The sequence below is a fragment of the Aulostomus chinensis genome, chromosome 12 (genome assembly GCF_037954235.1).
Source record: "Aulostomus chinensis isolate RoL2024-O1b breed Wild chromosome 12, RoL_Achi_v1.0, whole genome shotgun sequence".
Taxonomy (NCBI): Eukaryota; Metazoa; Chordata; class Actinopteri; order Syngnathiformes; family Aulostomidae; genus Aulostomus; species Aulostomus chinensis.
This window is the reverse complement of record NC_141331.1, coordinates 1,606,305-1,621,671: the sequence shown is the minus strand read 5'-3', so window position 1 is coordinate 1,621,671 and position 15,367 is coordinate 1,606,305. Positions and strand designations below refer to the sequence as shown.

Below are 15,367 nucleotides of genomic sequence, written 5' to 3'. Positions count from 1 at the left end.
CTCATCAAATTACAACTTACGAAAGATCCCATGATGTTGCTGCAGGGTCCGTTTGTATCAGTAGACTCAAATCCTCTAATCCAGACATTTGTCCTCAGATTAACAACATTTCCTCAGGAACCAGTGAAGAGAACTCAGTCCTTCAACCGTAACACCTCAATCAATCAGTGAGCTTTTAACAGCTGCTAACCACGCAACACTGCTTATGTGTCTTGCACATGTGTGTTTGTCTTTATTAGTCACAATGTCTATATGTGTTAAATATGTGCAATATTGTGTATTTGAAACAGTGATGAACCTGCCTGGACTTATCCTTGACCTGCAGAGGAAGTACCTTGAGAACGTTTTACGTGGCCAAAGATACATTCAACTGAGGAGGAGTTCTAAATGCATATTATTAGGCAGCTTTTTGCTAATTTAAAAGAATTAGAAGTTCTCAAGTAGTACGGCTCTTGCAGGTGTAGAGGCTGAGCCACAGGGTCATGACTGGTCACTTTACCTGAGGTCTATAACAAGAGTCTGCATGGGATGGCTGAACACAACAGAGACATTCATATGAAAAACCTGGTGGTGAAAAAACAACGTGTATCTATGTACAATTAAAGTGTTCTCAGTTTGGCTTCACAGTGGAGCAACTCTGGTTTCACCGCAGCTATCATTTTTATAACAAGAAGTCAAAATGTTTGTTTGATTTTTTTTAATCATTATTCATTTAGTGACACAAATCCATCATTTAATCTAACTTTGGGAAGATGCTTTCCAAAATTCCGATGGTGGTTAAATGCTGGATAAAGGCTCCAAAAAACAGTCAACATGGACTCCAACCATCAAAGTCTATTCAGACGTTACTGGTCAGTCAAACTAAGAAACAGAAACCAGAACGCTTACAGCCTACAAATCCTGCATTCTGTTAATAGAGATTTTAATAGCGTGGAACAGGAAGTCCTGAACCAAAAACAAAGGTAGCATTTTCGAACTTGCAGGTCCCTTTGCTTAATATATATATATATATATATATATATATGTATATATATATATATATATATATATATATACATATATATGTAATTTTTTAATGAAATAAAAGCATGAGTGAATACAGTGCTGCTGAATTTCAACATGTTTATGAAAACAGTGGTCTTAAAAAGTACCTCATCCCTTTGTTAAAAGTTAGTAATAGAAGAGATTGTTAGTCTTCTGAAACTGATGAACCGTTTTATGCTAGAGGAAATAGAGTAACCGCGTAGACTAACTTTGCTTCGCGTAGAAATCCACTGAAAAGGAAGGAAGTCTCCTTGGTTCAGCCTACATGCAGTATAATGTGTTTTGCAATGTTGTTCTTGATTGTTCACGTTGAATGTTACTTGACACATGTGATGATGTTCTACCACACATCCTTTTTTGTCTCTGTTTCACTGTTAACACTTTCACAAGTTCCATTTTGTTGTGTTTTTTTCTCTCTCTCTCTCCTTAAAGCACAAGATTCTGCTGACCTAGTACTCTTAATTGACGGATCAGAGAACGTTGGAGCAGCAAACTTCCCATACATGCGTGATTTGGCTTTGAGAATCATTGAGCGCCTTGATGTGGGCAGGGACACTGTTCAGGTGGCCTTAGTCCTGTACAACTCCAGCCCAGAGATAAAGTTTTATCTTAATAGCTATGACAGCAAAGCATCAGTCCTGGAGGCTGTGAAGGGACTCGCCTACTCAGGGGGTGATGAATCTAACCTGGGCGTCGCCTTGGAGGAAGTGGCTGAGAGCCTTTTGAGCCAAAACGTTGGGGGCAGGGCAGACGAGGGTGTACCCCAGATGGTGGTGGTCATCAGTGCTGGGGCATCCACGGATGATACTGGTGCTGGTGACCGGGCCCTTAAGAGGGCTGGCGTTATCACATTTGGCATGGCGATTGGTGACTCCGCCGCTGCAGATCTGGAAGCAGTTGCCACGGATAAAAGTTTTGTCCTGTCGGCCCCTAATTTCAGAACAGTGGCAAACATGGGTGACCAGCTGCTCCCGTACATTAACGGGGTGGTCCAGCGCACCATTATAGTTCAGACTGAGTTTACAGAAGGTATGTAACTTCTCTGTAAATGTTGGTGGGGGATTGTGGTGGTGCAGGGGCACTTGTTTTTCATTTCCAGAAAGTTCTAATGAAAGTAATCTAGTCTGCACAGTAAGATATGAGCGTGCCTCAATTTTAAATTGCCTTAATTTCAATCACAATTAATATTTTTTAACTTAGAACTGATGGTAGTGAAAATGAGGAGCGCGACATCTCCTTTGTTTGCTGCCTCAGTAAACCTCAACTATTCTGTTGTAAATGTAAACAGCATAATGGTGAACATATGGCCTATCAAGACATGGAAATTTGCAGGAGCTTCACTACTTTATGGCCTGTGTCCAGATAGCGTTTTTCTGTGTCAGTTATGTTTTGTGCAGCTGCTCTGGGTGCTTCTACAGAGCAGCACTGGGTTCGTTGCTTAGTTTCAGCCACCTGTCCATATATTAGACGCATTTACAGTTTCCCTGGTTGAGCTCGAGTGATTTTCCCACCAAACATTTAAAGGAGTTGTTCTTCAACATACTGATGTCTCTGACTCCAACACGATCTCCCATTTGCAACCACTATTGCGGGGCATCACCATTATTTAGCTCATCCACACAAAGTATGATAACGGCTTTGTGTCAGTCTGGGGTTGTGGAGACAAAAAAATTTCCATCAAAGACATTTTAAGAATAGATGTTTAAGAATGATTCTTGTCCATCTAAGAGAGTTGAAATTAAATGTTGTCACAGAAATGGATATACATGCGGCATACTTTTCTATGGCGCTGACAAAGAAAAAAATGCTATTTGGATACAGGTTTTACAATACATTTCCCCTAAACTGCATATTTAATTTTTTTAAAGCTTTTAAGAGGTTTTTAATTAGGTGTAGAATTTTTTGTGTGTCTTTTTAGAAGGTAGGGTTCAAAGTATGAGATCAGGGGTAAAGACTTGCTTCCTAAAAGGCTTTTTATAATGTTTTTCTTTTTTTTACAGACTGATACAGAATAGATCAGGGATTTTTGGAAGCGCAATTAAATGTATCAGCCATGTAAAGTCCCAGTAAAAAGTGATGCAGGAATGAGTCCTAAACATTGGACAGAAGTTAGCATCGTCAAATGTTCAGTTCCATTGTCTCCAAGTCAATCGGTTTTTGAAAGTTTTTTTTGGGTAAATACCTGAAATATGATCAGTGGTTAAAATGAGCTTCTACATGTATTCAACTTGCTAAATGCTACAAACTTTGTCACATCAAAAGCAGAAGGGCAAAGCCAGTGTAAGTGAGCTTGAAATCATGCGTCCAAGGTATAGCTCACCACAGCATAACAATACCTTTGCACTTGTACATCTGTTTAAATTTCCTAAAACTCTGTTGGGAACATACCTAATTTTTTGGCGATGATGGAAAATCCACTTTAACAATACTATTGGCCTTTGGTCAAGGGAAACCATATTGACGCTAACTTCCTGCTAGGTTACAAATATACCTCATCCCTGTGGCACTTTATTTTTGAAGTCAAATTTTAATACCAACATTTAATTGCAAATTTTGTTTATTAAGTAATTGGCCTACACCCTGTACCTTGGGTTTTGTGGAATTGTCTATACACATACCACCAATGGAAAAGGTAATGATTTCAGAGATAGAAGTCCAGGCTAGTGTCCATCATAGAATATCTTTAGTGGGCTTTGTTGTGGACAAATCAGCTGTTATTCTTTCATTTATGTGTCCTCTTTTCTTGTTAGCTTTGGCAGTTGGAAAGAGAGACATCATTTTCCTCCTTGATAGCACGATGGGGGCAACCATTATCAACTCTGTGCGTGAGTTCATCAAGCGGTTTGTTGACATCATGCCAATTGGGCCAGATGAGGTCCAAGTGGGTTTGGCCCAGTTCGGCAACGTTCCTCGACTTGAGATGGACCTCAACTCCTACGGATCCAGGGAGGAGCTAACTGCTGCTTTGGGCAGAATTAAACCACGACCTGGACAGACAGTCAACATCGGAGCAGCCTTAGACTTTGTTCGGACAAATATGCTGCGGCCTGAAAAGGGCAGTCGTATCGCACAAGGGGTACCCCAGCTGGTGCTCTTGATGACCGCTAAAAAGTCCAGTGACCGAGTGGAGGAACCTGCAAGGGCCCTACTGCAGATGGGCGTACTGACCCTGGCTGCTGGCTCCAAGAATGCTGATGAGACAGAGCTGAAGCAGATAGCCTTTGCCGAAAGTGTTGTGTTCATGCTGAAGGACTTCCGCGTACTGCTTCGCAACCCCAAGGCAGTTATTACTGCGCTTTCCACTCTTGCTGGAGTGGTAGTGACTGAGGGGCCTACAGAGCCAAGTAAGGCTTTCTTCTCTAAATATAAATGAATTTAGTTTCAATAAATTGAGTGTTAAGATGTTTTATAGATCCCAGATTAGAGATCACAGATGTAACTTACTGTCTGTCTTTTTTCTTTTCCTCAGTTGTGGAGATAACCACTGTGCAAACTCAAAAAGTATTACGAGACATTGTCTTCCTTGTGGATGGCTCAAACTACATTGGCAGCGGGAACTGGCCCTATGTTCGAGACTTCATGATCAACGTGGTCAATCAGCTCGACGTGCGTCCTGACAGGGTCCAGATTGGCCTCCTGCAGTTTGCTGAACGTCCCAAAATCGAATTCTATTTAAACAGCTACAGCAGCAGACAAGACGTTGTGGATAAGATCTCTCAGCTTAGGCTGACTGGAGGCTCATTTCTGAATACAGGAGCTGCAATGAACTATGCCCTTATCAACATGTTCCAGCCATCAACAGGGTCACGCAGGAAGCAGGGAGTCCAGCAGGTGTTGGTCTTGATCACAGGTGGTCCATACCAGGATGAGGTCAAAAAAGTGGCTGATAAATTGGCTCTGGCTGGTGTTTTGACCTTCACTGTCAGCTCTGGGCAAGCGGATGCTGCCTTGCTGAAATCAGTTGCCTTTGTTCCAGACTTGGCTTACCACGAAAGCAGCTTCACTTATTTCCCCGCTATGGCTGAACAAATCATGTCAAAGTTGATCACAGTTGTTGGAGATACAGATATAACAACGTTCCCAGAGGAACCTGGTGAGTTTTATACTTTCCTACCTGATGGTATGTGAAAGTACCAGATGTTTTACACACTTCATTTTGTGGTGCTAGTACAAATGCCAGCACCACAAAATCCCTGGTTAAATACCGTAACTCTGTTGGTACTTAGAAATGTTGAGTTATACATTTATACAACAGCTATTTGACTTAAATTCACTGTTAGAAATGCATATTAGGATGTGCCAGTACAATAACAATCTGGGCAGGTTCAGCCAAAAAAAAAAAACATTTGGTGGAGATTATTGACGAAAAATTGTCAGTTACAATAATTTCTCCAGCTGTAAAGTCCAGTGTTGGTATCAGCCACCAGCCCAGCCTGCCAGCTGATGTGGAGCCACAGGCACCTTTGTGGTTGTCCATGTGAAGTAATTCACCCTGCAGGGGCATGATTCTCACTCTTACTGTAAGTGGTCCTGGGCTTAAATCCTGGACAAGCCAAAATAGTAATGTGTCCCCAAAACACAGTTCTTGAAAAATAAAACCTGGGGTTAATAAGTGGGAAACTAAATAGAAAAACTGCGCAGTCCACAGAAATACACAAAAGATTAAATGGGGCCCTTTTGGTTCTGGCAAGGGCACTTTTAGGAGTCGCTGTGCAGGAAGCAAAAACAAAGTGAATGGAACTACAAACTCTCTGGAGACTCAACTGAGGGAGATCACCACAGGTGCAACTAGTGATGCTCATAAGAGATCCTCTGACATAACTCATGTTTTAACAACTACAACAACAACAGCAACCACTGGTCACATGATATTATTGAACCAGGAAGTTGTGGTGTCCACCTTGAATAAGAATTATCAATGATGTACACTGACATTGTATCCATGTTGGTGCCAGATATATTTAACAAATTACATTCCACCAGTATGCCAATTGATGTTGAAGGAACATGCTAGCTTTTGGGGAAAATGTGCCTATTTATCATCCTCAAAGCCAGACAAGAATATAGAGACCCTAGGAAGCTGGAACCTTCACTAGTAAGCTTTGCATAATGAATGATAGTGGGTGAAAAGTGTTAGCGTCAGTTAGCTCAGGTCCAAGCTGGTTAGCTTAGCCCAATGGATGGTAGTGGGTGAGAAGTGTTAGCATCAGCTAGCTCAGGTCCCGGCTAGTTAGCTTAGCCCAATGGCTGGTAGTGGGTGGGAAGTGTTAGCATCAGCTAGCTCAGGTCCAGGATAGTTAGCTTAGCCCAGTGGCTGGTAGAGGGTGGGAAGTGTTAGCATCAGCTAGCTCAGTTCCAGGATGCTGGTGTGTCCAGCAGGAATCCTCCTCCTCCTCATGATCAGTAGCAGCAGTCGCTCTTCTAGTCCTCAACAAACGTTTGGTTCTGTTGACCCAAGTTCCAGTGGAGCTTTGGAGGTGCTGCGTCAAATCACTGCTCCCAGTCAGGAAAGTAGTTCGAAAGTAGCTACGTGTCTGATTCTACCACTACAACGTCTCCTCATTTTAAATAGTGACTCTGTCACCAATGTCACAACCCTCATTTTATTAATGCAGGTTAAAAATAGGCTCCAGGGAGGCAATATGAGACTTTAAAAAAATGCCATGATACTTATAGAGGTAATATTATAGTATTATAATTACTGTGAGATCGGCTTGCTATATCTCCATTCATCTTCAAGCATTTTCAATTGGCTCACAATGAAAAATGGTACAGTTATTTCCTGAAAATAAATTCAGTATGTATATTGATCAAAAGAAACTTGCAGAAATGTGAAACATTGAAAAATGTCGGGAGTAAAGTTTTAGCAGAATGTTTTGGCAAACTGGAGTAATTTGATGTCATTATCATTGCTAAGGGTAAGTTTGAATAGTAAAGCTTATTCTCTGTTTATTTTCTGGTTTTTCACAGCTTTGACTGGAGCTGAAAGGGATGTTGCCTTCCTCATTGATGGCACAGACAGTGTTCGATCAGATTTTGCTTACATCCGGGATTTTATCATGAAGGTCATTGAACCTCTTGACATTGGGGCTGACAGGGTGCGAATTGCAGTGGTTCAACACAGCGAGAAGCCAACACCAAACTTTTACCTCAACACTTACAAAACCAAAGATGAGGTGTTACGTGCTGTCAACGGAATGACACTGGCTGGAGGACGTAGTCTGAACACCGGATCTGCTCTGAAATTTATGAGGGACGTCATCTTGTCTGAGAGCTATGGCAGCAGAAGTGCACAAAATGTCCCTCAGTTTTTGATTGTGTTGACTGGAGGCCGATCCAGGGATAACGTGAAGGAACCTGCCGGAGTGCTGAGGACGGAGGGTGTCGTACCGTTCGGTGTTGGTGTCAAGGATGCGGACCGAAAGCAGATTGAGGAAATTTCACACAACCCTTCATTTGCCTTCACTGTGAGGGAATTCAGTGAACTTAGCAGCGTACCACAAAAGCTCAACAGCTATGTAAGCCTCCCGAGGGAACAACTTGAGATCGTCCTACGTGAAGGTAAGAAAATTTCCTTCCTTGCTGGCGTGTTGGACTTGCTGCTTTTGGTGTTATCGGTGTAGCTGAATCTTATTTGTTGTATCGCAGTACAAAATGATGCTGCAAAAAGAGATATTGTGTTCTTACTGGATGGCTCTGATTATACAAGAACTGGATTCCCAGAGATAAAACGCTTTGTTAAGAGCATAGTGAAGCTTCTCTCTGTTGAGGAGAACCAAGACAGCGTGTCTGTGGTTCAGTTTGCTGATATCCCAAGAGTCAGCTTTCATCTGAATTCTCACAAGTCTTTGATTGATGTCATGACTGCTATAGCTAACTTGAGGCACAGTGGTGGGAGGCGCCTTAATATTGGCAGAGCTCTCGAATTTGTAAGACACAGTGTCTTCACTTCCTCCAATGGCAGCCGAAGACTCAAAGGTGTGCCACCGATTTTAATTCTTCTAAGTAGCCATTCATCCACTGATGCTGTGAGAGGCCCGGCGTTTGCTCTCAAAGAGCATGATATTGTGTCAGTGGGAGTTGGCGCGGGAGATGCCGGTTTTTCAGATTTGGAAATGATTGTTTTCAATCCTAGTTTCATGTACAAGGTCACTGATTTCTCCAAGTTACTATCAATCCAGTCTCAAATTGTTGCTAAACTGACCACAAACAAAGATGCTGAAGCCATCATGACTGAAGTAACTGACTTCGTAGGTAAGGACACCACGTTTTAACACACATCATTCATCTTAAGAATAATAAATGTACTCTATGGAATGAGATTATTGTTGAATATCTAATGAGTTATGACACATTATTCTGAATCCTGGCACCTTTCCTCACCATCCTGTCGTTATTCTCACTTTTATCTAAACTGTTCAGCCTCTCATTCTTTCCTTCATCCACTTTCAAACTTTGATATGTCTTTGAAGATGAGCTGACAAACATCACCATTCATTCTTCAAATTAAAATAAAACTTTCTGAGCTCATCTTTCTTGCTCAGATTTTGTCTCTGAGCTTCCACCTTGCTCATGCTGATAAAGATGCATGAGTGTCGGGAACACTTGACCCTCGCTTCCTATTCATCCATGTATCGCCTTATTGACACAGGAAGCATGAAGAGGGACATCGTTTTTCTCCTTGACGGGACAGATGACTCCAGAAATGGTCTTCCAGCTTTCCGACAGTTCATCAGAAGGTTGATGGAAGAGCTCGACATTGATGACGATAAGGTTCGAGTGGCTGTCATACAGTATAGTGATGACGCCAGTGTTAATTTTGGCCTGCAAACTCATCGCTCCAAAAAGGCTATCATTTATGCGGTAAGAAGTATTCGTCATAAAGGTGGAAGACCTCGGAACACTGGAGCTGCACTAGAGTTTGTACGAGATGAAGTTTTCTCTGCTGCATCTGGAAGCAGACGTATGGAAGGAGTCCCTCAGATTCTGTTTCTGCTGACTGGTGGCGAATCCAGCGATGATGTCTCTGAAGCTGCATCTGACCTAAAACAAAGGGGTGTTCTGGCTTTTGCCATTGGAATGAAAAATGCTAAGCAGAAGGAGCTAAAGAAAATTGCCTTCTCCCCTAGATTCATCTTCAACCTGCCTGTCTTTGGTGAACTTTTGTCAATTCAGCCAGAGATAGCGGCATTTGTGAAGGCGGAAGTAAAAGTTGAACATCCCCATTTTGTGGGTAAGAAGAGTCACTGATTCCTACTTGAGAATCAAACTGACCCTTGCTCATGTTTCTGGACATGAGCCTTCCCTTCTTTGAAATTCAATGAAACTGCATCATCTTCTGTGGAATCTCAGTTGATCAGTTTCATGTTAGCACTGGCTAGAGGCAACATGTTTGCTGGTCATGCCATTTCTTGTTTGGCTTGTCCTTTTTCTCTTAGGTACCTAAAGAGTCTTTTCTGACAGTGAATGTTCTCTCTTTCTAAAGCTCTTCCTTGAGCCAATGATTGTCACATCATTGACTGAATATTTAGAGTTGAAGAAGATTGAAATCTTTTTTCCATTCTTCAAGTTCATTTGTGACAGAGGATTGTGATCCTGACCTTTGACCGCTTTCCGATTTGTCATAATTACTTCATTCTGAAGTTTCTCTGAAATGTTCCGGCTTAAATATTTTGCACAAAAATATTTTACCAACTGCAAGCTATGGCAATCCTGTAATAAATTATATGTTCATTTCACCACTTTTTTCTAACTTGTGTATCTATATGTCAGATTCCTAAACATGGTTTTCCTCTTCTTTTCTAGTTGAATTAGAGTCCCCACAAAGAGACATTGTGTTTCTGGTGGATGGGTCAGATTTCACACAGAATGGCTTCCCTGCTATTCAAGGTTTTATCCAAAGAGTTGTGGAAGCACTGAGTGTTGGTGAGAACAAAGACAGGGTGTCTGTTATCCAATACAGCAGAGATCCCCTGATCCATTTCCGTTTGAACACCTACACAGAAAAGCAGGATGTTCTTAGTGCTGTCCAGCAGTTGATCCATAAAGGTGGCAGGCCTCTCAACACCGGGGCAGCTCTTGACTTTGTCAGGAAAAATGCTTTCGCTAACTCCTCTGGGAGTCGGCGTCAAGAAGGCGTTCCTCAAGTATTAATTTTGGTGAGTGGAGGGAGATCTACCGATAACGTTGCAAGTGCTGCTGCTTCGCTAAAACAAGAGAAAATTGTTCCACTCTGTGTTGGTACGAGGGATGCCGATATTCTCGAGCTCCAAATGATTGCCGACAACCCATCCTATGCTTTCTCTTTGCGGCATTTTGATGATATTGGGAGCATCCATCAGCAACTTGTATCATTTGTGAAAAGGGTGCCTCGACAACCAGCAAAAGAACAACAGAAAGTAATAGGTAAGCTTAATATCTCTGTCTGCCGTCTGTCTCTTTTCTAATTGTCTGTGCAACTCTGATTATCCCCCTTTTGTCTGTCAAAGGTTCAACAGATAAAACTGAGTCCATTCAACGTGATATTGTCTTTTTACTGGATGCTTCTGATGAAATGCAAAATAAATTTGAGGCAATGCTCAGCTTTGTTGGGAGAATGGTGGAGAAGCTTCATGTGGATGAGAACAACGATCGTGTTTCAGTGGTGCAGCACAGCAATGAACCTTCAGTTGATTTCTTTCTGAACACGCACAGAACAAAGCAGAATGTTGCTGATGCTGTGCAAAGGCTGAGGCATAAAGGTGGCAAACCCCTCAATACTGGTGTCGCCCTCCAATACATCAAGGATAATGTTTTCACATCATCCTCTGGGAGTCGATACCAACAGGGTGTTCCTCAGATTTTGGTCATCTTAACTGGTGGAACATCCAGTGATGATGTCAGAGGGGCTGTACAGAACCTGAGAGGACTTGCTGTGACTACATTTGTGGTGGGGACAAAGAATGCGGACACCCTTGAGATTCAATCTATTTCACAGGAAGCCAGTCGAGCTTTCTTTGTGGCAGATTTCAGTGACACTTCAGGTGTTGAACAAGAAATATTTTCTGCCATCAGTTCAGGGGGAACTTTGGGTGGAGCAATCAAGCTAGCATCTCACGGTAAGACTGTAATGACAAGACACCACACTGTGTGCACAACCCTTGTGTACTGTCCAGTTGACATAGACTAGCATTCTAAGAGAGGGATACTATGGGATTGACTGGCCCTCAGATCACAAATGCATCAGATTTTGAAATCTGCATTGAAGATGGTTGTAACTACATTGAGAAGGTTGTGCACATTGTGTTACTGAACATTTGCAGGAATTAAAAAGGTTGATCACAAATGTGATTCTTAAAATGCTTGTGTGGTTACAGATACCAACCAAAGAGACATTGTTTTTTTACTTGATGGCTCTGATGATTCTCAACAACGATTCTCATATATTCAAGATTTTGTGCAAAGCATAGTGGCAGAGCGATCAATTGATGTGAACGGAGATCGCGTGGCTGTCATCCAGTACAGCAACACTGCACAGACTGATTTTGACTTGAGACGTTACTCCTCAGAGGATGATGTTCTTGATGCAGTAAGAGGTCTACGTCACAAAGGAGGTAACCCTCTCAACATCGGCACAGCACTCCAGTACGTGAGAGACCATGTGTTTACGTCTGCCTCAGGAAGCAGACTTCTAGATGGAGTTCCACAAATACTGATTGTACTAAGTGGTGCCAGATCTGGAGATGACATCAGAACCCCTGTCAGAATGCTAAAAGAGATGGGTGTCATCTCTTTTTCAATTGGAACAACTGATGCTGACACCCTAGAGCTTCAGACAATATCACATGAACCCAGTTATGCACTCTCTATCACTGACTATCAGCAGCTTCCTTCTGCTAAGCAAGAGGTGTTGTCTCTATTGGGGGATTCCTCCCAACATGTAGAGGAAACTGCTACAACAAAGGATTTCGGTAAGATGTCTTGTGCTGTATTTCTGCCTCTTTTGCTAAGATATGTCGCTAAAAGGAGTTCAACAAGAAACTTAACACAAACAGTATATTCTTCAAGTATTCTCAATTGGTTCTCTTGAGCTCACAAAGAAACTTTTTCCTCTTGCATTACTTTTTGACTCCAGAATGCAAAAAGAACCAGCCATGTATATTTAGCTTGGAGCTAATGGAGACTGGCTGCTTATAATCGCAAAACTGTCCAAAAATGCTTGTTAAGAAACTCTCAAGTGCATCATTTGGTGTAATCCATGTCTTCTTAATACAGCCATATGATCAGTGAAGTAAAAGAAACTTGGTGAGCTCAAGATATCTATTTATGATTATTCAAAAGTTGAACTACGTTTTCTGGGAGACATATGACTTTAAAATGATAAGTTAATCAATGATTCCTGTGCCAATTATTTCACTGTAGCTACTTACCTGCTCTGAATAAAACTGATTTTTCTTTTTACATTTTTGTCTTCACCACAGATTCAAAGAAAAATGATGTGGTATTTCTAATTGATGGATCATATGACTCTAGGAATGGCTTTGAAGAGATACGGAACTTTGTTGCAAACGTGATTGGAAATTTAAGTCTTGAGGACAACAGAGACCAAGTGGCTGTTGTTCAGTATAGCCGTGATGCCACAGCAAACTTCTACTTGAATTCTTATTCATCTAAGAATGATGCACTCAACTCTGTTAGAACAATGAGGCATAAGTTGGGAAGACCCCTGAACATAGGAAAAGCACTGGAGTTTGTCCAAGACAATGTCTTTGCCCCATCAGTTGGAGGCCGACGTGCAGAGCTGGTGCCTCAATACCTGTTTGTTTTTAGTGGTGGCAGGTCAGGGGATGATGTTAGAGGACCAGCACAATCACTCAAAGAAAATGGAATAAAGACGATTAGTATTGGAACAAAGAATGCTGATACTTTGGAAATGCAGACCATTTCTTACACACCAGCACGTTATTTTCATGTCTCAAGCTTTGCTGGTCTGCAAAGCATCCATCCATCTGTGGAGGCCATATTGAAAGGCGTTGAAGAAACCTCTGAACAAACAACTGTTATTGGTAAGAAGTACAAAAATAATTTGCTTGAAATCTCACAAATGTCTTCCAAATTAGATCACAGATTAATCTGTATTTCTGTGGATACTGAAATAATTGACTTAATATAGATATATGGGTGAAAAAATATCAAGAATATTGGCTCAACATTTCCAATTGTACCATCAGCAAACTATAGTGAAACTCTCAAGTCAAAATATTAATGCAGAATGCCAAATTTCTCATCATACTGTCATTTATTAGTAAAATGAAACTTACATGTGAACCTCATTTTAGTGTTGTCCAAGCAAAGTTAATCTCAACCATATATAATTAGTGGATGGAGCCTAGTGTAATTTCACACATTTGTTTGCTGATACCAGTTTTGAAGTCTCTCATTCAGCATTTTACCTGGAACCATTTTGTCTTTTTGCAACCTGGAAGTAACCAAATTTGAATCTGATGGTTGAGAAGCATGGAGGAAGGGGTGGGGGCCATCATAGCAACAGTGTTAGTGAATGTCAGTGATGACATCCCGACATGCCACTCAAGGAGGGAATGCTCTTAACGCGATACTAATCTGAATGGCCATTATCAGATGATTAATTTATCGGGTGGGTCTAAATGGACAAACCTGAATTTTGTACAGAAACATTGATTAATTAAATACTCAGGATAAGGTCAAAATTTTTGTGGGCAGATGCAAAGATAACAGTGCTTGTTTGTATTCATTTCAGATACGTCCACAGATACAAAATTAGATCTCCAGAGGGCTGATATTGTTTTTCTCCTTGGTGGATCTGACGATGTGCAAGTTAATGAAAGACAAATTTGGAATTTTGTCAAAGAGTTTGTCAAGCAAACAGATATTGGGCCAAGGAAAGTACAAGTTGCTTTGATTCAGTACAGCACAGAGCCCAGTACCGATTTCCTCCTGAATACGTACTCAACCAAAGATGATGTCTTGAATCATTTGAGTAATCTAAAACTGAAAAGTGGGACCACAGTGAACACAGGCATAGCCCTGGATTATGTTAAGAACAATGTGTTCACAACTTCATCTGGAAGCAGAGCCCAGCAGGGGGTCCCACAAGTATTGATTGCCTTAAGTGGGAGGAAGTCAAACGATGATGTCTCCGACCCAGTGGATAGAGTGAGAAATGCTGGAATTGTCCTTTTCAGTGTTGGAGTGATGAATGCTGATAGGCAGGAGATGGCACAATTAGCACACAGTCCTGGGGCAGAATATTTTATCAAGGAGATGTCTGACTTTCCTCTTGTGAGACAGAAGTTGCTGTCAGTTATTGCATCTCAGAAAGTCACAGTAAGCCCTGGTGTAGGTGAGTAAAACTGAGCTTGTTCATCTTATTTTAGTTGCATTTATGGTGATGATTTTTTCATATTCAAACCTGGTAAAGGTGTTTCAGTAAGAAGGAATCACATGTCTTGCCAATGCCTTTGATTGTACTTTAAATTAACAAATGGTTGTTGACTGTTGTAGGTTCAAGCTCCACAATGAACAGAGACATTGTCTTTCTCATTGATGGCTCGGATGATGTCAGGAGTAAATTCAGTGCGATGCGTGAATTTGTTGCCAAAGTGGTTGACAGCTTGAACCTGGACCAAGGTAAAGATAAGGTAGCTGTCATACAGTATAGCAACAATGCAGAACTGAATTTCAATCTTAACACTTACAACACACGAGATGATGTCCATGGCCACATTGCAAACCTCAAACCAAAAGGTGGAAGACCACATTATATTGGAGCGGCGCTCAAGTTTGTAAAGGATAATGTCTTTGTGCCAACTGCTGGAGGGCGACATCACGAAGGAGCAAAGCAGATACTTATCATATTGGCAGGGGGTAGATCAAGAGATTCTCCACGAGGCCCTGCAACAATGCTTAAGAGTGCAGGAGTTGTAACATTTGCCATTGGATCAAGAATGTCCAATTCAGCTGAGATGCAATTAATTTCTTCTGACCCAAATCATGCCTACTCAGTCCCTGATTTTGTAAATCTTCCGAATATTCAACCAAGACTGATGAGTCATCTGATTCAAGTGACAGTTAAGGATGAAACCAAAACAGGTAAGAACACATACATGCTTGGTAAGAATTTATTTATGAGGATTATGAATGAGAGGAAACAAATGTATCTATTGATGAGTGAGATTATGAATGGAGAAAGGGAACGTTCAGAAATGAAAAGATTTTTTTGTGTTAATCTATCAAGTGATTGCAGTGGAAAATTTCTGTGGACCAAAGGATACAAGCCAACTAAATGTTAAATTTTGTAGCAAGG

The 15,367-nt window shown here is 41.3% G+C and overlaps 3 protein-coding genes across 3 annotated transcripts in view; all 3 read left to right on the top strand.

Annotated features, from left to right (window-relative positions):
- LOC147251684 (collagen alpha-3(VI) chain-like) overlaps nucleotides 1-15,367 on the top strand; it is a 44,534-nt gene that overhangs the window by 12,793 nt on the left and 16,374 nt on the right. Inside the window, exons 3-7 of the mRNA XM_086221117.1 lie at nucleotides 1,477-2,073; nucleotides 3,795-4,388; nucleotides 4,514-5,137; nucleotides 7,015-7,605; nucleotides 9,850-9,895. Of these exons, the coding sequence (XP_086077243.1) occupies nucleotides 1,477-2,073; nucleotides 3,795-4,388; nucleotides 4,514-5,137; nucleotides 7,015-7,605; nucleotides 9,850-9,895 (2,452 nt within the window). The remainder of the gene's footprint in view (nucleotides 1-1,476; nucleotides 2,074-3,794; nucleotides 4,389-4,513; nucleotides 5,138-7,014; nucleotides 7,606-9,849; nucleotides 9,896-15,367) is intronic.
- On the top strand, nucleotides 7,905-9,499 carry LOC147251687 (collagen alpha-3(VI) chain-like). Its single transcript, XM_086219519.1, has 2 exons — nucleotides 7,905-8,311; nucleotides 8,700-9,499. Exons 1-2 carry the CDS (start codon nucleotides 7,905-7,907, stop codon nucleotides 9,292-9,294), a joined length of 1,002 nt encoding a protein of 333 aa, XP_086075645.1. The 3' UTR covers nucleotides 9,295-9,499.
- Nucleotides 11,233-14,412, top strand: LOC147251686 (collagen alpha-3(VI) chain-like). The gene is made up of 4 exons (XM_086221096.1): nucleotides 11,233-11,296; nucleotides 11,400-11,993; nucleotides 12,504-13,088; nucleotides 13,802-14,412. The coding sequence occupies exons 1-4, from the start codon at nucleotides 11,233-11,235 to the stop codon at nucleotides 14,410-14,412; spliced, it is 1,854 nt and encodes a 617-aa protein (XP_086077222.1).

Excerpts from the sequence above, each read along its gene's own strand:
- LOC147251687 (XM_086219519.1), top strand. The coding sequence starts at position 7,905 with ATGACTGCTATAGCTAACTTGAGGCACAGTGGTGGGAGGCGCCTTAAT. Across the intron at positions 8,312-8,699 it reads TTCGTAGGTAAGGACACCAC|CATGAAGAGGGACATCGTTT; the intron begins GTTTTAACACAC and ends TGACACAGGAAG.
- LOC147251686 (XM_086221096.1), top strand. The coding sequence starts at position 11,233 with ATGGGATTGACTGGCCCTCAGATCACAAATGCATCAGATTTTGAAATC. Across the intron at positions 11,297-11,399 it reads AATCTGCATTGAAGATGGTT|ATACCAACCAAAGAGACATT; the intron begins GTAACTACATTG and ends GTGTGGTTACAG. Across the intron at positions 13,089-13,801 it reads TGAACAAACAACTGTTATTG|ATACGTCCACAGATACAAAA; the intron begins GTAAGAAGTACA and ends TATTCATTTCAG.